Source organism: Dermacentor silvarum, chromosome 6, assembly GCF_013339745.2.
Source record: "Dermacentor silvarum isolate Dsil-2018 chromosome 6, BIME_Dsil_1.4, whole genome shotgun sequence".
In the NCBI taxonomy this organism is placed as follows: domain Eukaryota; kingdom Metazoa; phylum Arthropoda; class Arachnida; order Ixodida; family Ixodidae; genus Dermacentor; species Dermacentor silvarum.
In genome coordinates this window covers 149,278,329-149,300,247 of record NC_051159.1, presented here as the reverse complement: position 1 = coordinate 149,300,247, position 21,919 = coordinate 149,278,329, and the positions used below count along the sequence as shown (strand labels likewise).

Sequence of the window (21,919 nt, the reverse complement as noted above, 5' to 3'; positions counted from 1 at the left end):
CATTTCACATGAGTAACCCCTCCGAAATCCGTTCTGATTACTGGAAAAAAAAAAAAAAAATGTTCTAGGTGGTTGCATACGTTGGAGGCTAGCATTTTGCAGCATATACATGTTAGCAATATAGGGATAGCTTTCTGGTGAGTGTTTATTACATGATTTAAATATCAGTATTACTTCAGCAAGTTTTTCAGTCTACGGAAAGCATACCAATTTTTGATGATTGCCTGAGGATGTAAGACAAATTTTGCTGAACATAGAAACAGTGTGTTTTAGTACTTTAGAATTAATGCCATCAACGTCTGCAGTAGACAACTTAAGGTTGTCAGTGAGGTGTGCGATGCCCCCAATAGTAATTTCTATAGACGGCTTGCACTCGTAATTAAATTCAGGAACATTGGGTAGAGTAAAATGATCTGGCATAGTGTGCTCACTTTTCACTCTGTATGTCGTTTGCATTATGTGCGTAATGCGTAAAAAACTTATTGCAACGAGGGCACACAGAAACAAATTCTTGTAAGCACAGTCTGTTCTCGCCTGACTAATCTGTTGCTAGATTAACCAAGCAAGTAACAGAAGTAGTATGTTGCAATTCTCGAATTACAACCTCCCTCTTTTTCTCTCTTGCTGAGAACATAGGCATGTGTAAACAAGGATAAGTGGACAGGTTGCTGTCTGCACAAAAGGAATCGAGTAGGGCTTGTCTGTCATTACAAAATATTGTTGAAATGTAAGGCTTGGATCTGTTTATATTGATACATGCTGTGCTTGAGTCTGCATGGATTCCTCCCACTTGCAACATACCATAAAATCAATTGCATTTCAGAACTCTTGCCAATGCCCATTTGTGGTTATCAGCAGAAACATTGAGAACATGTGCATTTTTTTTTCCCATGTGCTATCACTGCATTTAGTCTTAAATATTCTGTTTTCTGTTCACAAAGGCTTTGTGTGGCATCATTGCTTGCATCCTGGCTTGTACAGCTTCTGTACGGTCTTCCTTTGCCATTTCTTTTGAAAAGGTCCCATGATAGCACAGCAAGCAGCATAAGCCCTAGAGCTGCTCCCAAAGTTTTGTTCTGTGCGTAAAATTTCATTCACATGCAGCAAGCTGCTGTGGCATGGAACTTTTTAAGCATTCCTTTGGGAGCAGTTGAGATAAACAGCAGGATCAAGGTTAAGCGTGCTTTAGTACTGCCATGTAGTGGCGCTCAGTTTTCGTAGACTCTGGCGTGATTTAACGTGCCTGTTAGATAAGTGCATATCATTTCCAAGCATGCCAGAGTTTCTCATATGTCTATTCTGATTTCTTTTCTTTTTCCTTCTTTCTTGTTCCTCTTCTGTGAGTTGCCTTGCAAGTTCTCATTTTTAAGTTAGAGGTACACATTGCAATTTCTCTCTTCAGAAAAATGCTGCTGCAAAAGCAGAGCTTCAGCAAAAGATTCAGGAACTTCCTTCTACAGAACTGGGGCCACTTTGGAAGGCTGTGTTTGACCAACTCAAAACCACCGTTCTACAGGTTGTGTCTGAAGAAAGACTTGTAAGTTTAAGCCTGATCTGTGTGCAAAAAAAAAACAAAAAAACAAACTATTGCATGTAATTTCTCATTGATGACTGTTGCGTTGTGGGTTTTTCACCAGCTTTGATTTCACTATGGCTGTTTTGTAGCATCTGTAGTCCACCACTTTAATGCCCTGTAATGTCGTGTTAATGTATTCATCCCTGTTGTCTGACTGTGTCTGCTTGCTTCACGTCACCCGACTGGCAGCGTTCTTTGTTCAGTCGTTCGGGCCTCCCACCAGCTGCACCAGCAACACCACAACTTCAACAGCGGATTCAGTTGCAAATATTGCGCCTTGAGCTTCGAACCCCACTGCGCTATTTCTAACTGTGGGTTGGAGCAGCCATTGCGACAACATATAGTAAACACTACAAACATTGTGACTGGCCAATTGTTGCCGAGGGCTGAACTTGGACAGCAGTCGTTATTTCTACTGGAGGCACTATTCAAGCATCAGTGCGAAATGTTACTGCACAAAAAGACTGCACAGTGTCTTAGTGGGAAATGAGTGTTAATGAGACAGTGGCAAGCTTTTCGAAGTAGACAACTCGTAGTGCAATTTTCAGTTGCATGCTACACCTGCCACGGTAGCTCTGACTATAGCGTTGCACTGCTGAACACGAGGTTGAAGGTTCGATCCCGTATGCTGCGGCCTTATGATAGAAGCAGAATGCAAAAAATGCTAGTGTACTGTGCTTTGGGTCCGCAACAAGATACACCAGGAGGTGAAAATAATCCACTGCGCATTTCCAAATTTTATTAGTTACATGCTACATGCCTAATCTTCAGCGAGTGTTGAGTGCCACATAGCAGTAATGGTCTTGGTGCTGTTTTCCTAAGTTGCACTTGCTTTGGTAGCTCCATGGCTTTGGCATTCTGCTGCCAATCACAAGTTCAAAAGTTTGATTCCTGGAAGAGGCTGCTGCCTTCTCTGATGGCAGCAGAATGCAAAAACATGTTTAGAGGTAGGTGCATGTCGTGTGGAGCCTCATACGGGCTCTTAGGACAAAGGAACAACACAGTAGTGCAAACAGAAGGCCACATACATCAATCTAGCCAGCCGAAGTACTACCAGTCAAACATTCCAATGGGCGCTGACAAATCGAGGAAGCGCAACTCGGCACAACAGGATATCGAGCAAATATGTTTGCCGCATGCCGGGCATCTATGCCTAATCATTCACATGTACAGTCACGCAAATGGTGGCGCATTACAACAATTGTTTATTAATTTCGGTGCCCACTTCGAAACCTTTCGTGGGATGGTCCCACGAAGCGGGCCGCCGACCCGCAGTCAAAGAAAGGCTTGTCTCTTTGTGCACGAGTATCCATGCCCCCAGGTAGCGTTGGCATCCTAACACTAGCGCTATCGCTCGTCCTGTTCAACTACACTGACTACTAGCAGTGCACAGCTACGCAGGGAAGCCGGATTAAAGCACAAGAGCCATGCAAGAAAGACATTAGGGGACGCTCGAGATTCAAGTGTCCCCACAGTGTTAAAGAACCCCTGGTGGCCAGAGTTAATCTAGATGCTTCACACTTATTGGCACCCACTCATGTTCATACTCACGTGAACTCACACTTGTTGAGTTGCTCACTTCCACTCACAATTCCTCACGCCGAATTTCGTGTCCACTCAAACCCGCCGGCACTAACTCCTGTTCATGTCCATTCACAAACTTTGTCGCTCACTAACGCTCTATTTCACGCCTGTGAAATCGGTGTCAAGGCAGTAGATGTCACTGTACTTGTGTGTGTGCCGGCCTATGCTGTGTGCCACTATGGGTAATATAAACTCCACAATTTGCTTTACTCCTTTCTGCAGTAGCGAGCCATACATGTGTGTTTGTTCTAACAGCAACTGCATGCTTTGGGCACTTAGGCATATCATTTTGTAGTTTTAAATTTGTTTTGCTGTCATGAGTGTCGTGAATATATTGTGGAGTTTGATGTGCTTTTGACAAATGCTGGTGATTTCTTACTCAACATTTTCATTGAATGTAACGGATATATATATATATATATCATTAAGAACATTACATTAAAAAAAAGCAAAGCAATAAAAATGGGATAATTTGATATATTTTTGACGCAAGGAACTTGGGAGTTGGATGGTTAACTAGAATTTCATTCACCCAAGTTTGACCTAGTCAACACTTCAGTCTTTTCATGTGTATTATTACACTCTTGATTTGTCGTTTCATTGCTTTCTACAACTTTCTTTCAAGTTCCTTTATTTTCCTCCAACTTTAAGTATTGGCAGAATAGTGATTATATACAGTGGAATCTTGTTGATACCATCTTCACGGGAACCAGAGAATAAAGTGCATCATCCGAAAATCGTATTATCCAACCAAATTGTATTATCGGAAAAAGAAAAAAAAACGTATTATGCAGAATCATATCAACGAGATTCCACTGTACATTACTTTTAAGGATATTGGTAAGCTGTCATTTGTGTCCTTGGAGCGCCTGACTAATGCGTTTGAAACCTATATTTATTCTTGTGCAAACTGGTTCTGGTAGAGCCTATGTTGTGCTGCTGCTTTTGGTATTTTAGCTTTAGTGTAGCCGCTCCAAAAGCAGCAGCGCCCTGAAGGAGCACAGCATGCATACGCTAATCTTTTTGGCTTTTTTTTTTTTTGCAGGAGGAAGAATGCCTTCCACTGCTTGCACTCTGTCATGCAGCTATGAAAGCAGACACATTGTGCAACACTCTCACAAATGCAGCCCATTTTCTAAATGGTAAGTTTGCCCACAGGCTGTAAATAGTATACTAGTGCTTCACTGTTCTCAAGGTGTCCTGCCAGTAGCAAACAGTGGTCACGAAAACAATTTTCTTTCCTAACAAATTATTAGTGGCTGTCTTCTCTCGGTAAGGGTTAAATAGTGAAAAGGTGTCTTAGGGTTCCTATCTTAGTAGTGTCCTTTGTTCTTTTGCAAGTCATGCTTCGTGATTTGTGAACCTCAGTTATACCAAAAAACGCATATTTGTCTTGGACGAAGCTGATGATCAAGAAAAAAAATTCTCCCAAGAAATTAAGTCTCGACACACTGTCCTAGCCTGCTAATTATTTTTACAGCTGTTGCAATGTTAGACTGCTTTGGCAGAATATAGCAGCAGCTAAGGAAACCCCTGGCACAAGGGTTTTTTTTTTTTCTGCATAGGCAAACTCCTTTTTTATTGTTGCTGGTAAAAGCAAATAGCTTTCTTTGAGTATGCTATTTTTTTTAAATTTCACTTTGGCTAAATTAGTTATAAACGAGGAGTTACGTGCTGCTGCTGAAACAATCTTAGCAGAGCTGCAACACTGCCAGTTGCCCAATTCTTATTAGTAATTGCATTTCAGTAGTACCTAAGCAGATGATATGTGCACCTGGCGTTAGCTGTCAATCCCAGATCATGGCCTCGGCGATCTTCAGCAACCTGCAGGCGTTGCTTAATTCTGGAGATTATGCTGAGGAGCCGCCGCACTGGTTCTTAACGTTTCGGATCTCGCTTCATTTATGGCGAGCGGCAATGGAATTTTATTTCCAGTTTTGATGTCAAAAAGGTAAATCCTTGATAGCACTTCTTGGCGCTTCCAGTGATATTTAAAACATAATTTTATGTGAAAATTGTTCTATTTTTACACTATCTGAAACTAGGCTTTTATGTTGTGCACAACTTTGTTGCAGTTGACCTTTAAGCTTGTGTATCCAAATTTCTTATGAACAACTATCTTAACACTTGTTGGTTTCACCTTGAGGACACTGGTCAGTAGTCTTTAAGATGACTAATACTTATAAGCAAAGTCTGTATTTTAACAGCACACTCGCTGGCACCCATGGTGAAAATGTGTGTGTGTGCCTATCCTGTGCTGAATGTGCAACTACCAACGCTCGATCATTGTTGGGGAAAACTAAAATTAATAGCCAGTTTTATTTCTAGTGGTAACTTGCTCCACATTTCTTAAAGCCCAACTCTTCCCCTGTAAGTACCTTAGCAATTGGAAGGAATAAAATTTCCGCTAAATCTGTGCATAGTGCTTTTAGAGTGGTAAAGAAAACAAGCTCATCAGAAAATTTCTACGCACTAATATTGACCGTGGTTAACAGGAACATAGGAGCGTTTGGCTTTGCATGCTATCAGCACATTCACCATGTGTATAATAAACAAGAGAAAGGGGAAACGGAGCATGTGTCATTTTGTCATTTTTTTTTCAGCAAAATTTGACCCCCCCCCCCCCCCCCCCCGCCCCACATGATCGTCAAACTTTTCGCTTACATATATTACCTGAATTGCAAAAGTGTGATCTGTTTGCGATGTTTGGTCTGCTCAAAGAAGGTGCATATTCTGTATAAGGTATACTAGCCCCCATGCCTTTAAAAAAAAAAAAAAAAACATTGGCAAGAAAAGGTGTAAAAGGGGTGCTATGTGACCCTTTGCTTTTACTTTCAATCGCAGCACATTGCCATTAGTACCAGAAAAGGTCGTCTGTTGCGTGCTTGCTTGTTGGTGTATAGAAACTTGTTTGCAACAGATTGTACCCTTTCAATGCTGTTGTCAAAGCGTTCATTGCGGTTTCCTTTGTGACTCAGGTGTTATGCCCCTGCTGGAAGACGGAGAGCTGCTCGACTCCATCCACACCTTCTGCGTCACATGGTGCACCAAGAAACTTGAAGGCTGGAAAGACCTGTGGTTGAACACATTCACAAGATCTGTGCAGCTGTCCCTGAGGAAACACTCCAAGGTAGTCTACGCTCAATATCTGTGTTTCGGCTCGCAGTAGAAATTTGGCATACAGTTGTGCATGTACAGACAGCAGGGTCGCAAGTTTACAGGATGCAGGTTTTATGAGATCAGATACTATCAGCCCAGTTTTAGCTTCCAGCCATTAAAACAGTGTAACGCTATCCTTGTCGCGTACGTTGGTACATGTTGGTAATTGTAAATCGTTAGTAATGTTGGTACATTGTAAATCCATGCTGCGCGGCTAGGCTTCTGAAATGATGCCACCTCCCATAAACTTTTAACCCTGGCTGTACAGTCAAGCCTCGTTATAATGTATCTGCATCTGACACGAAAATACGGTACCTTCATTATATCTAGTATTCATTGCAGGCTGGCATTGGTGATGAGTGGAGGCGTGGAGTGGAACTAGAACATCGGGTTTCTATCCTCGGAGTCCTAAGTTCAATTTCTTGTCAGGTCTCTACATATCCAGGCTTTGAGTAACTCCTGAAACCGGAAATTAAAAAAAAAGAAATGTTCCGAGAGTTAGTGGGACTACACCAGACCAGGTGCATCCAAATTGGGAAGGTCCACTGAGCTTCACCAAGACACTTCTTCACCAGAATCGGAATTGGCCTGCCTGGTCTAGTATTAGACCAATGTCTGTCATGGCTTGCAATTGGCGGCTGTGGAAGACCTGACCAAGGCAGCAGATAGCTCTGTGATTCAGCAGAGGGTGCTAAGAATGTCTGCATCTGTACAGTCTATACTTACCTCCACTGGAAACTGAACCTGTCAAAGTTTAAAGGAGCCCTGAAACACTTTTTGAACATAGTAAGAGCATATTGCCAATCTGTTGGCTAGGTTCCTGTGAACATGCGAGCCAAATATTATTGCACTGCATGTCGCAGGAAATTTACAATCTTAGGTTAAAAGCAGTGCAAAATCGCTTGCTCTCACTTCCGCAGTGTCTTCGTGCAGCGTCATTGCAAGCAGCTCAACCCACAACAGCAATTCGTTTATTTCGTGATCGCAAGAACAATCTCAGTAACACAATTGTTGCTCATTTAAGTTAAATGAATGAAATGTATGTCTGCGATTCCAAAAAGATGGAAGAACCATTTCATTTTTGCACTGCCGATCCTAGCACTACAGTCGTGCGTCGCTGTGTCTACCGTGCGTGGCCTCCGAGATAAAAATCGTAGGACAGATACCGCGGCCGCCTCAAGCTGTGTTGCATTCAATCTTTGGGCGGGGCCAGTGGGGCATTGCTCTCGTGCCCCCCCTCGCCGTCTCTCCTGTGTAACTTCCAGCGCGCTAGTGGAAATGAAACGGAAAGCCACTGATTGGTCTGATAACTACGTCTGACTTTTCTTGTGCTTGAAGGATTTGAAAAATTTTTGTGGCAGGAGATTCGTGAGGCGATGTAATTTAATGATGTGATTATATGATTAGTTAGAAATGTGTTTCAGGGCCCCTTTAAAATGTGAACCCTTTCGAGTGAAGCTAGCTTAGCAGGGCTCTTTGAGGAATTATCAGGCATTGCCTGGAATATTGTTGACCTTAGCCAGCACTGTATAAGCCTCGCCAGTTCTAACCTCAGTAACGGCCACGTCCTCTGCTACAGAGGTCTTCCAGATAAGAGAGAATACAGGGTAGTAATTCTAATTCATATGGGCATAACGGGTCACATTGGTGGATTCTACAGCGTTAATGAAAGGCTAGCAATTGTCGTATTAAAGGTAAATAGGAGGCGTAGATAGTACAAGCCTACACTAAACGTTCATGCATAACAATGAAGAAATACAACAGTTCTATGATGTTGAATTAGCAATGAGAAATGTACAAACTGTGTGTAGCAGTTATGGGTGACTTCAATGTGAAAGTGGGGGAAAAAGCAGGCTGGGGAACAGGCACTTGGCAACTACGGCATCAACTTTAGTGGAGGAGAGATGTTGGTAGAATTTGCGGAAAGGAGTCTACTCCAAGTAATGAGTACCTTCTTTCGGAAGAGCAATAACGGGAAGTGGACCTCGAAAAGCCTTAATGGGGAAACTGGAAGTGAAATAGATTTAATACTCTGGGCCGACCTCGACATAGTGCAGGATGTAGAACAGTTAGGTAAGGTAAAGGACAGTGTTTATAGCTTAATGAGGTCTACGAGTGCTTTCAATTTGAAGAGAGAAAGAGCGAAATTGGAACAAAAAATTTCAAGTCGGGGAAACAGGACAGCCTAGACGCAGTCAGGGTAAAAGCAGATGAATTCAGGCTGGTGCCCGCAAACAAACATGCAGCTTTTGGACAGAAAGATAAAAGAGAGATAATGAATGAAACCATAACTAAACTGATTTCAGAAGCAGCAGTTGAATTGGGAGGTGATAAATGGCGAAGTGGTAGGTGACAAAGCTGATAAATAAGTGATTCCAAATTATGTCTCGTAGATTGAAGAAGCAGCAAAATATGGTAGCAGCATGATATCAGTAAGAAGGAAACTTAGCATAGGAAAGAACAGGACTTATGCAGTGAAATATAAGCAGGTTAATGTGATCAGTAATTTCAATCAAACAGTAAAGGCAGCAGAGGACTTCTGTGCTGACCTGTGCAGTGCCTAGAGCAGCCATGCAACCTTGATTGGAAGTAGTGAACAGGATACCGAAGCCACATGAATAACTAGTGATGTTAGAAGGGCTTTGCAAGACATGTCTAGGGGAAAAACGGCTGGAGAAGATGAATCGTACGGGCGACCTTGCAAACTCTTCCAGGAAGCACATTTTTATATCCATTGCCTCAAGACTTCAAGCGTATCAGAGAGCTGGAAGAATGCCAACATTATACTGATCCATAAGAAAGGAGACAGACTTGAATCATTATAGGCCTATTAGCTTGCATTCAGCTTTTATTTTATAATATACATTCTGCATTTCCAATAGAACCAGGGCTACACTTCAAGACTACAGGCTGGCTTCAGGAAGCATTCTACATTGGATCACATCCATGTTGTCAATCAGGCAATTCAGAAATTTGCAGAGTACTACCAACCTCTCTATATGGCTTTCATAGATTATGAAAAGGCAACAACAGTCATGGAGGCAATGCATAATCAAGGAGTAGAGGAGGATACATGAATATCTTTGCAAGTAACTAGTGTATACCGCTTATAACCTAAGTCGCGAATATCCGCACTATAACCAAAACAACTATTTTCAAACCCTGCACGTATGCAAAACATGTAGACCAAGCAGCCGTATCTGAGAATCGAAGCGTGCGACCGGGAGTTTCGCATCTGTTTAAATTTACCAACATTGAAAGGTTAATGTCGACAAGTACCCACAATCTTCGCATGAAACAGACAAAGTAATATTTAAAAAATAATACAAACAAAACAAACAACGGCGATCGAAATTTCAGGCATAGTATAATGTCTCATCTGATTTCACGGACTGATCGGCGTATGCACGGTGCCGAAAACATTGCGATTGCGGACCAAATTGCAGCCATTCGAGTATTGCCCGTGCCCTCACTTTTGTTATGAAGGTGGTTTTCCTGCTTTCCATGTGCCAAACAGCCGTTGCAATTTATTTCGTTGACTCGGCCCCAAACCACAACTTTGGTCGTCGATGAGGCGGACTGGTTAGGTCTACCCGACGGGGGTGTCGGGCGGCATGCCATTGCAGGAAGTTCGCCCTTGATATGTCCTTACCCGTAGACGATTACATAGACTACTGCACGCGATCACGCGCACGGGCTGAACTGATAGGAACGCGTACGAAACGGAGTTTGGTTCCTTGGGCGATCAGCCGCGGTAAGTACTGCGAATGCCTACCTAGTTCGTATGTGTGCACACACGCACTGGTACGAATGGCGGAAGCTCACAAGTGCACATAAAGCCTAATAGCTCCAAACCAAATTTGCGGAACACTGCTTAAATTGACAGCGTCACTCGCGTGATATCTGCACTTCACGTCGCACATCGCGACAGGTGCACAGAAACTGAAGCCGTATTCAGTGCAAAGTGCACCGCTGATAAGCACCCAAGCAAAAGGTTTCTCTGTCTCCTAGACAACCACCGTGCGCCTTTCAACAGCGAAGCTGTTTAAGCCAGTGGTTAGTCCGGGGAGCGTGCGCAGGGAAACCTCGCATAGCAATGACGTCACTCCACGTCGCCTAGCAACGTCGAGCCTCGCAACAGCTGTGTAGGTGGAGCTAAGCCGTGACGTCAGCGCACGCGCCGTCGCTTTGCCGAGCCATGACGTCATCACGCTGAGCTCCCACATAGCCAACACCACCTAGATAGCAAGGCCTACGCACTCTGATCCATGATGTCGTGCTTCCTGGCCCGACTGCCATAGAATCTAATGGGGATGCTCCCATGTAAGCAACAGTGATTTTGATGTCACCGCTTTCGTCACGCCAGCCTTGGCAATGGAAATTTCGGGCCAGGTAGCATGATGTCACAGATCAGAGTGCGTAGGCCTGTGCTGTCTAGATGGTGTTGACATAGCCATGTCTCCACAGCTGTGGTAGGCGGAGCTAAGATGTGACATCACTGTGAGGATCCTCATAATAATAGCTCCGCGTCACCGCTGCGGCGACAGAATGCCCCATGTCTCCACGCCGAGCAGATCGCCTTGAAAATGGGGTGACCGAAGAAGTGCGTTACTCCAGAAGAAGAGGAAGCGCGGCGCGAAAACCGTTGTGCCGCTACTTGAGAGCGGATGAGACAACTTCGGACCAACCTCTAGTATCGCGCCAGTGAAGCGGCAGAGAAAGGTCTGCGATTTGCCGATGATTCGGAGTTATGAGCTCGCGTTACTGAGCAAAAGTGTGTGTGCAGCCAGAAGTGTTGACAAAACAATCCGGGCCTGCAACTTAGCTGATCTGAGATAAAGCTAGATGGGATCGACAGCTTCGCTGTTTGCACAGTCTTTAAACCACTAGTGTGAAGCTGCCACCATTTTTTTTCCCATTCATTCGCTCCGTGTCTCATGCTTCTCCCCCGCATCGCCCTCGTTGCTCTCGTCTCCCATCGGCCGGCGCACCTCGTTGATAAGCGTGCACGCTACCGTGCTTGTTGACTGGATTTTCCCGCGGAAGCCGCATCATAACCGGCCGCGTTGTAGTCAGTTCTGCACTATAAATGGTTATAAGTGGTCTGTACTGTATGTATAAAGGTTCCACAGCTATCGTAACTCTCCACAAGAAAAGTGGAAAAATACCTGTCAAGAAAGGGAACAAGCAAGGAGACACTCTCCAACGCTATTCGCGGCATGCTTAGTGTTCAAGCTCTTAGGCTGGCCAGGATTAGGCGTGAACATCAACGACAAATATCTCTGCAACCTGTGGTTTGCAGATGACATTGTCCTGTTCAGCAACCTTGACGATGAATTGCAATAAATGATTGAGGACCTTAGATGAGAAAGTAAAAGTGTAAGAAGATAAAGGTAATGTTCAATACCCTGTCAAGAGGACAAAGAACTCATAATTAGCATTCAGCCTCTAGACTCTGTGAAAGTGTGTTTATCCAGGTCAATTATTCAGAGTACTCCCTGGTCATAGGAAGGAAATTTAGAGAAATGTGTTCGAAGTGCATGCAGGAGGCATTGCCAAATCTTGATCGGCAGCTTACGGCTACTCTTGAAAATAAAAGTGTACAATTGTTGCATTATGCTGGTACTTGCATATGGGGCACAAACTTGGAAGTTAACAAAGAATCCTGACAAGGTGAAAGACCGCGTAGCAAGTGATGGAACCAAAAATGATAGGTGTAACATTAAGAGATAGGATGACAGCAGTGTTAATTGGAGAGTAAGCAGGGGTAGCCGATATTCTAGTTGACATTAAGCGGAAGAAATGGTGCTGGGCATGGAGGGTAATGCGTAGGGCCCGTAATGATTTGTCTGTTAGTTACAGAATGGGTGCCAGGGGAAGGGAAGCGCATTTGAGGACAGCAGAGAAGTAGGTGGTGTGATAAAATTTGCAGGCACAACTTGCAATCAATGCAAGACAGGGGTAATTGGAGATTGCTGGAAGAGGACTTTGTCCTGCAGTTGACATAAAGTAGTGGTGATGATGATTAGTAAGAAGCATTCTATATTTACTTCGTTATGTGCAATAATTTGTTATACTTGTTTTCGTTATATCAAGGTTTGACTGTACACTTGCAGGGTGCGTTTGTGTGTACCTAGTATTTGAAGTTATGGCTCATTCTTGAACTGTTGTCCACTTTTTTTTTTTTTTTTTTCATTGTACACAGATCGACCAACTCTGTAAATGGCCACAGACAGTAATATTAAATATGCACACTAGGTGCATCTTGCAGTGGCCGAAGGTGGTGTTTGGTCTTGCATTTATGTAGTGCATGCTTCACGAAAACGCACATTGGCAACAAGATATGGCAAACTCGTCTAAGTGTGGTCAGTCATTCACCAAGCATGCCGATTGTTATCACTCTTGTGAATTTTCAAGTTAAATCTAAATTTCTGCTCGCTCATCAAAACTTTTTCTAATACATTGTGCCTGCTAGGTGGATGAGCTGTGACTATGGATATTATGAGGCTGCCAGTTTTGCTCTATCAATAACCTTTACCAAAACATAGCGCCTAAAGTGACAACCTAAGAATTCGGTACAAGCTGTGCGCACCAAACTCGCACTGCATCTAGCACGCTTCCCAAGAGGTGCTAGTATTGAAAGAAGTTGGTCTCTGCCATGATGTCACAGAAATAAGTGAACATACCGTATTTTTCTGCGTATAAGTTGTACCCCCAATTACAACACCTCGAGAAAAAAAAAATTGTGTGCATATAACTCAAGGAAATAACTGCATGTAACAATGCTGAAATCTTTGTAAAGAGTCTCCATTCGCGGATTCACAATTCGTCCATGTCGTATTTTCAACCAGTGGCCTTGTTCCCTACCTCTTCAGCGACTGTGATAATTTGCAGCTTCTGCTGTGCTGAAAAGGACTGCCATTGAGTAAAGCTCATTGTGATGAGTTCTGTTTTGTCTGCGCCATGCTAACTGTTTGCTAACTAGTACTGATAAGGAATGGCTTTATTTGGTTAGCCATAAGTATTGTCATTTGCAGTGCAATGTTCTTGCTGTTGATCTGTGCCATATGTGTTGTTTCAGTCAAAAGCCGAGAAGCTTGTCACGTCGGTCTTTCTGATGAAATGTGGCCTGGGCGAGGATGAAGACGGACTGAATGCTGTTGAGCTGGATCCTGATGACTGCAAAACTCTTTATGATCAGCTGGCTCATTGTGCTGTTTCGCCAAACTATCTCAGCATTGCCAAGGTGCTGTGCTTTCTTAGCTTTACTTGCTTTGAGCACGAATGGGCAGAAATAGTAAAATGTCACTTGTAGCATATGCTCATACTACAGTGAATAAGCCTGCAGAAGCAAACAAAAAAGTGGGGAGGGAGGAAACATGTTTTGCAGGCACATCCAAGTCAAGAACAGCAGCTTGCTGATATCCTATTCAGCCATTACCGGTCTTATCAATAGAGGAAACATGTGCAGAGATTGTTTGAAACCGTCGAAAGTGTTTATTTTTAAGTTTTAGCTGTTGGTAGCTTGTCCTACGCTTTCTCGGAAGATTTGATAGGGATCTTTCGGGCAGCCTCTGGGCACCACTTCTCGAATTATAGATGGCCTTGTAACATTGCATCTGCGGCAGCTTTGGAGGTTCAACAGAACTAACACAGTACACATGCCAGTGAAATCTTTTCATGCACGGTGCATAGTGCTTGGCCAGTCTCGCAGCAATGTAATGCTAGGAAGGAGGGTATCCCCCCAACACGAGAACATCACTAATAGGTTCGTTTAGGGTGTTTCATGAAAAGCAGCCCTAGGGCCCTTATTGTAGCCTGCTACTGACAGGGTGCAAGCAGGTCCTTGAAACCCTTGAAAAAGCTTCAAAATTGAAAGGTATGTTTTCAGCTCCCTTGAAAGTCCTGGAAATGTTCCCTTGAAAACCCTTGAAGTTTTGAGTAATGCAGTCTAAGATCAATTTTGTGATCACCTTTCTGTGGTGGATCAGAGTGCACCCAGCAAGCTCCCCATTTTAGACACAATGGTACAGTAAAAGAAGACAAAAAAAAAATGCAAGCTGTCCCTGCGCCTGCATGCTGCACCCTTTCGCCACTTGCCTTTGATCCGAGTGCCCTGCACGGCATGACGTTGTCAGTCGCACTTTCTTGCGCCTCTCTCCTATTCCGTCGGTGCTGTCAGACTTGTTTCCTAGGAGTGGAAGGGAGAAAGGCGTGCGAGGCTCACAATAAGCCAAAACCCTGCTGCATTGGATGCGCTGCACAAAAGCGGGTGCGATGCTCGCTTTTTTTCACGCAGCACTCGCGCCTTATTTTGGAGGTAGTCTGCTGCGGGTCCCACTGTGGGCGACGCTATAAGCCACGGTTGGCAGAGTGGACGCGAAAGCTTTGCAAGCTTCGTTTTATACTGTTGATGTTAAGATATCATTGACGTGGCATGAAACCATCTTTGGTCACGCACTCTCAAATTTAAAAGTTTTTTTTTCCTCGATGAATTACAAAAAAAATTTTTTTTTTTCAAATTGCGCAATAATGCGAAAAGCTTTATAGCCTCTTCCATGCAAGTAAAATATGTTAGCAACTGTACTTATTTGCATAAAAGGTCCAATTTCAGTAACTTAATTTCAATATAACGAAGTAAAGTGCCGATTTTATCGACTTCGTTATATCTAAGTTTAGCTGTGGTGTTTTGGAAACATAGTAAAAGAGTGCTACTGGGTATGCTGCTCAGCACCCTTGAAATAGCTTTGTCAGGGTCTTGAAAGTTCTTCAATATCCTTGAATTTTTGTCTACGAGAGCTGTACGAAGCCTGTACAGTCAAATCTCAATACAATGAACCTCGATTTAACGAAATTCTCGATGTAACGATTTATTTTTATTTGCCCATCTTAGTTCTATTGAATTAACGAAACTTCGATATAACGAAGTTTTTCACTGCAAATACAGCTTCGTTATATCAATGTCTGACTGTACTGAGTACTTGATAGAAGTTTGAAGATGCAGGCTCCTTCCTCTATTAGTTCACTTCTGAGGAAAGCAGAGTGCCAGCTCTGATTTCTACCATTTCTCAACCAGCAACAAAAGCGGTTTCGAACCCACATCTTGCACCTGAGGTCGTGTTTTTTTTTTTTTTTTTTCTCTTAAATGTTCTGGCCATATTTTCGAAACTTGAGAGAATGCTTACGTTTTGTGTCATTAGCATTTAATCAAGAACCTCAACTCACTCTGCTATTCTTTATTGACAGGAGTTCCTGAGATGGTTTGCATTTTCCCCTCTTTCTTTTCCAGGGAAAGAAGTTTATCTCCTTTCTGCTGACACTGCATAAGGACCTTGCCAATGGCATATACAAGGCAGTGGATGATGCCTTGCCAAACATGACAAGGTTTGTAAGGTTTGCTGTATATTTAGCATTGATTATCCAGTTACATACTTTTGTCTACTGTAGCCAATACAGTCGACTTCTGTTAATTTGACCCTAACCGGACCGACGAAATTGATCGGATTAAACAAGGTGCAGAAAAAGTGTCAAAACATTGCTGATTCATTTGGCAGCATTTGCCCGAATCAAGCGTGCACATGCTTTCGATGTGTCCAAAGTAGAAAACTAACGTAGGGATAACAATAAAGGTCCTAAACAAAGCAGAAATGTAACGTACCAATTGATTTTCTATGAAAAATAGGCAAAGATATCTGTTGCACAGTGGTGGCTGGTTTCCTAAAGTCAACTTCGCCGCAATACTGCCGCGTTATGCAGCAAAGCATATGAACGCCGCGAACGTGGTTTTTGGTCCAATTTTCCGTGGGGAAAAAGCAGCGCGTTAGAATTGAGTAATACCGTGATCAGACATTGGGTGACTACCGTTACTGCTTGAGAGTCTTCTTGGGCACGCTGAAAATGTTTTCAGCAGGAGATAATGTGTGCACTAAGCTCTGGTGAAACAGACGCTGCCAGTAAATGGGTCATTATTGGGATCGCCATAGGCGTACGGTGAGTGTAGTCTGACTGGTAATGTTCAAATTATCCGGCAAAGGCCAGTTTAAGGATCGAAATAACAAAATTTTGGGCCCATAGAGATAGATAGAAAAGGACCAAATTAACCAAAAAATGGAGTTAACCGGAGTTGAATTAACCAAGTATACAATATTTTAGTTGAGATTAACACATTCACTGTGAGGTGGATTGTGGCCAGTTATTCCTCTTGTGTGGCTGTGCAGGGTTTTCCTGCAATGTGCAAGCGACGTCTTTGCTAAAAATCACTGGAGACGAAAAACTCATCTTGCTTCCGATTTGATGCGTTGTGGCGCCATCTTTCTGCACCTTGGCTAGGTTTCAAAGGAGCAGAACTCCCTGGCGACTTGCCTGTGCGTCACGACGTTCGAGGGGAATATGAAGTTACCCATTGGTGGGTCAACACTTGTAGAAATGAGAATTTCAGAAAAGAGAGAATGAAACATTTATTGGTCAAAAATTAAGTCGTTTTGTGGTTGGACTTCCTAGTCCGGAAGACCATTGGCTTTTTCCGCCGTCTGGGAATGGTTGACCAGGGCTTGTTGCTCTTCTGGGTCTGAGCTGGACAAAGCGCTGCAGCATTGACCGTGTTAGAAGAAAATAGTTGGGCAGGCATCTAATGCATTGGGAAGATGTTCAGTGGTGTAATAGAGTATCAGAATAGTGTGTTGGGAAGGTAAATGCAGTCAAGGATGGCAGATAACTGGGTGGGATCAAATTGAGAAATTTGCAGACGTGGGATGTTGTCGGATGATGCAAGACATGCTGATCAAAGGTTTCGGCATAAATAAGGCTGGTAATGATGACTGCACTTTGTGTCGTGGGACACCCATTGTATGCACCAATCTGTTTCAGCTCTCAGATACAAGTCCTGGCCCGAGCCTATATCTCTGCGTGGAAAGCAGTGGCTGACACACCGCAGGCTACGGTGAGATAGCATACATTTTGCTTCACTTTGCATTATTGCTTCCTTGTGTCAGATAAACCCTTTAAGGCGCTGTGTACACAATTGTGTATGCCAAGATTGTGCGTCAAAAGCGTTGATGAAAGTAATATTTAAAATGTGTCACATACGTCTTTATGTACTTCTGATTGGACTTGTGCTGCAAGATTGAATAAATGTGCAAAATGTTTTAGTAAAACGAGCGAGAATGTAGACAGCTGGGTATTCTTGCTCGGTGTGAGCACGTTGTTGTATGCAGCGGGTTCACTTCTTTCATTGTTTTAGTGTGCTAGCATTCTTGAGTGACTTCATGCACTTTCAGTGGGCCAACTATCCATGTTGGGGTGTATCTAACCGTTTTTTTCCTTTGCCTGGGTCACTGGGTAGTCCGTGGTCGAATGAGTAGCGCATTGGGCTGCTGTGCTGAGGTAACAGGCATCGAAACCAACCATCAGACCAACTTGGGTCATGACTACGTGGCAATGTGTAAATAAGTGCCACTCTTCATTGTACCTCTTTCACACCGACATGGGTCACTGCAGATGCGGGACTGAGTAGGTACCGTTGTTCGAAGAAACCTTTTGATGCAGACTTGGATTACCGGGTATGTGCCACTCAGTTCGTGCTGGTCTCCAATGAACCTCTTTGATGCCAACTTGGGTCACTGGGTATGTGCCAGTAGGTCTGTGCTGCTCTATGACAAAAAAATTCACTGACGATTACGATACTCCCTAATGCTCAATTTGACCGCAGCTCTATACATGTTTTCATTTCGCGATATATTGGCTGGCGCGGACAATCTGTTTTGTGCGGCACATTGCAAACAGAGTGAAGTGTGGCGCGACTGCTTTGCTAATTAGGAGGTCGGTACGGGCAGTGCGCAGGTGATGCGTGGGTGCGATTCACAGCAGCCGCTGCAGACAGACCTCCGCGCATGCAGTGCTTTGTTTTCATACAGAAAATGCGTGCTCCTCTGGCGCCATCTCGTAGCCATCGTCGCCGCAAAGCTCGTCTTGCGTGGCACTATGCTGTTCTTTTCACGCTTTTGCCATGCCCTCCCCCTCCCCTTTCCACCGCATGGTTCCGCTGCACCCTCCTACTCCGCTTTCCTCCTCGCACTGTCTTCTCTATCACCGTCTTTCATCTCCTGCTGCACTCCGCGTTCGCTTTCATCCTTTGCTGCGCTCATTCACTGGGTTATGTCGAGAGACAACACCGACGCTTGCTGCCCTAAGAGCTGTGCTCTAACAAGATGGCATAAATTTCTTCGATGCTCAGCGGAATTGAACCCACGACATAAGGGTTCCTCAAGAATAGAAACTCGATGCTTTAGCACGCTGTGCCGCAAAATGCACTGCATATGTGCCACTTTTCAATCAACATCATTCATGCCAACGCTTTAGCTAGCTGTGCCATGAATGCACTGGGTATGTGGCGCTCTTCAGTGAACCTCTCGGCAACTTGGGTCACCGAGTATGTGCCACTAGGTGTCCGGCAAGCGAGGGAACAATTCTCAACAATCGCAGGAATTGGTGCACCAAGCTTCTGTTCTTGGGGGCCACGCACGGACCTTTAGGCATCGCCATCAGATGGCACAGCGTGTCTAGAAAGAAGTGCGAGAGACGAGCCCGGTTGCTGTATTACAGTGAAATCTCGATGATACGAATCTCACGGGGTCACGAAAAATATTCGTATTAGCCGAAATTCGTATCATCGAAACACAATTAAAACTAGCTAAATTAAAGAGTCGGAGGTGAGCTCACTCAGGCACGCGCACGTAAAAAGCATTTACAGTATAGATCACTTATAACGTAACTGTTTATAGTGCAGAAGTGGCTACAACGCGGCCTTTTCCGACTCCCGTTTAACCTCCCATAGAACTCCATGTATATGCATACCGCTTACAGTGCAGCCGCGTGAGATGAAATACCGGTTATAATGCGGCTTCCGCTGGAAAATCTCGCTGACAAGGTCGGTAGCGAGCACGCTTCTCAACGAGGTGCGCCCACCGACGGGAGAGGAGATCAATGAAGGCGATGCGGAGACGTGGAGCATGAGTCCAAGGGCGATAAAATCGTCACCGCGCGCCGTATGTGCGAGTGAAAGCGCGCCTTTCGTGCGGGCGACGCGGGCCTTCACGCACAGAGAGCAAACGCGACTTCCGTCACGGCCAGGTGCGCCAGTCGAGCCCGGCCCTGCTTCCGTCGCGTGAAAGGCGGGGGGGGGTATGGGAGGGAGGGAGGGAGGGAGGGAGGGAGGGAGGGAGGGGAGGGGAGGGGGCGACTCTGTGCTGCGGGGCACCAAATGCGTATCTTGCAACCGGGCGCAAGGGTAACTGGCGACGCAATCTCCCACCGAAAGGAGCAAAGCGGGAAGGCAGCGCAGGAGGGAGGGAGGGTGGGCGGCTTCTACTCTGCCAACAAATGCGTTCTTGTACTTTGCGCCTGTTCCGGCTGTCGGGGTTGTCGCGTGCGCCGTATCTTGAAAGCAACCTCCACACGGCTCTGACCTTTGTATGCGCTGTGATTACGCCGCTCAGTTTTCGTTGAAGCGATAGACCGCACGAACCTTCGGTCGCTGCGGCGGCCGCGCGCAAAAGCAAGCAAAGCACCACCACGTCAAACTCTTCGCACCCAGTCGCTGCCTCCGCACTGTCCGGCGCCGCATCCGCGCCTCCGCACCAAACGAGAAAGGGAGAAAGCGCGTGACTGCGCGCTGTTCTTTTTCGCGGCCGTCGGTGGGGCGCCGTTTATTCTTATCAATCGACGCGGGTCGAAAATCGATTCGTAACAACCGTTCTCTAGCACGTTGCAAAGTAATGGGGCTCAGCCGGGACCACAGAAAAATTCGTATCATCCGGAAATTCATATTAGCCGTGATCGTATCATCGAGATTCCACTGTACATGTTTCTCAGTGTTCGCACGCACTGGCGCGCCACGCATTTGGAGGACACGTAGTGGCTCTGCTAGATGGTGCCTAGTGTTCTTGGGGAAGTGTGAAAAAAGTCCCGTTGCAGTACATGCCTCATACTTAACTCGTTTCAACAGTGGCAATATGTTACATTTCTATATTTATTCAGTGTTAACAACATTATCGTCAACGGTCATTGTGAAATGGGTTCTGCCAATTTTTTTCACAATGTGTTGCAGCAGGCATAATAATTTTGAAGTGGCTGGATTGGTGATCTTGAAGCCTGCTAAACGTGAAATAGTTGATGTTCACATATCTGATGTTCCTGTAGAGTTTTTGCATGGCATCCACATTCTGGAAACTTGGTAAAACTCGCCAGTCCGAATTAACGAGAGTTTGACTGCATTGAATAATGCATACGTCGGCCGGGAGCATGCACCTTGTTGAGAAGCATGCTCGCTGCCGCCCTTGTCGGCGAGATTTTCCCGTGGAAGCCGCATTATAAGCAGCATTTCGTCTCACGTGGCTGCACTGTGCACTGTAAGCGGTATGCGTATACATGGAGTTCTATGGGAGGGTAAACGGGAGTCGGAAAAGGCCGTGTTGTAGCCAGTATAAACGGTTACGTTATAAGTGGTCTATACTGTATTTGCTGTTTTGGAAGTGCCATACAGTGCTTCTAGAATAGCATGTCATTTGCTTGAAGGCTGCACCATGCGCAACATCTTTTTGTTGGATTCCTAGCCTTCTGGGCAAATTTTGCAGCGTGCAAGCTGCCAGATGGCAGACAGTGTAGAGAGGCCATGTGCGACATTGACTCCGAGACTGTGCATGTACTTCCAATTTTGGAGGCTAAGCTTCATGTGACCATTCCTTGTCTGCAAGAAGGTAGCGAGCATGATGCGATTTGACCAATTGCCAAGTGCCAATCTCTGGAGCCACCTTAAGTGTGACGTTTCTGTTGTGTGGCAGCATGTTCAACATAATCCACTAAGCTCCAATGCGGAGTGTAAAATTCATGGCAGTATATTATGTATGGTATTGGTGTAATCTACTACTCTGGCTACATATACCGTACTGTTTAGCATTCCTTTAATGGTTCCTTCAAATCTTCCTTCACAGCACACTTTGTATGTTGTTGCAGTGTTGGTGTTTTGCCTTATAGTTGGTTACAAGTGTTCACCATCTTGCTGTTTTAACATTGCAGGTTCTCGAAGAAAACATACAAGAGATAATGCATTGGGCAGTGAATGGGGATCTCGTCGAGGGCCACCATGAAAACTTGTTTAAGGTGAGTGGGGAAATGCTCATTGTCAAGCACGGTTGTTACCCGATTTCTTCGTGCAGTCCTTCGTTGCTAGTGTCACGCCACAATAGACAGTTTTAGTTTAACGTTAGCGTAATAGCGGGGTTACGGAAATAGGGTTACCGTTCCACACACAAATTTTGCAGAAAGAATTTTAGTATAGTGCGATAGTGTAGTTTACATGCGGGACGCTATTACAATACGCTTTGAATTTCGCATACATAGGGCACCTAAGTAATTCTGTGTATGCGTCCAGAAAGTGCGAGAGGCAGCTCAATGGAAGCCAGGAGTGCGTTGTATTTTTCTTCCCATGTCCGCCGACCTGCAGCGAAACAGACAAGCTGTACTAGCTGTCTACCATAGCCTCCGCAATCTTCCCATCTCAGAGGCCATATGCCGTCATCGCGCCTATCTCTCGACTTTACCGAT

General features: G+C 44.7%; 1 protein-coding gene across 2 annotated transcripts in view; it reads left to right on the top strand.

Annotated features, from left to right (window-relative positions):
- LOC119456212 (condensin-2 complex subunit G2-like) overlaps positions 1-21,919 on the top strand; it is a 91,437-nt gene that overhangs the window by 1,983 nt on the left and 67,535 nt on the right. For both annotated transcript variants that reach the window (XM_037717847.2, XM_037717846.2), the window contains exons 2-8: positions 1,403-1,537; positions 4,206-4,302; positions 6,139-6,290; positions 13,401-13,565; positions 15,609-15,703; positions 17,186-17,258; positions 21,392-21,475. In XM_037717847.2, the coding sequence (XP_037573775.1) occupies positions 1,403-1,537; positions 4,206-4,302; positions 6,139-6,290; positions 13,401-13,565; positions 15,609-15,703; positions 17,186-17,258; positions 21,392-21,475 (801 nt within the window). The remainder of the gene's footprint in view (positions 1-1,402; positions 1,538-4,205; positions 4,303-6,138; positions 6,291-13,400; positions 13,566-15,608; positions 15,704-17,185; positions 17,259-21,391; positions 21,476-21,919) is intronic.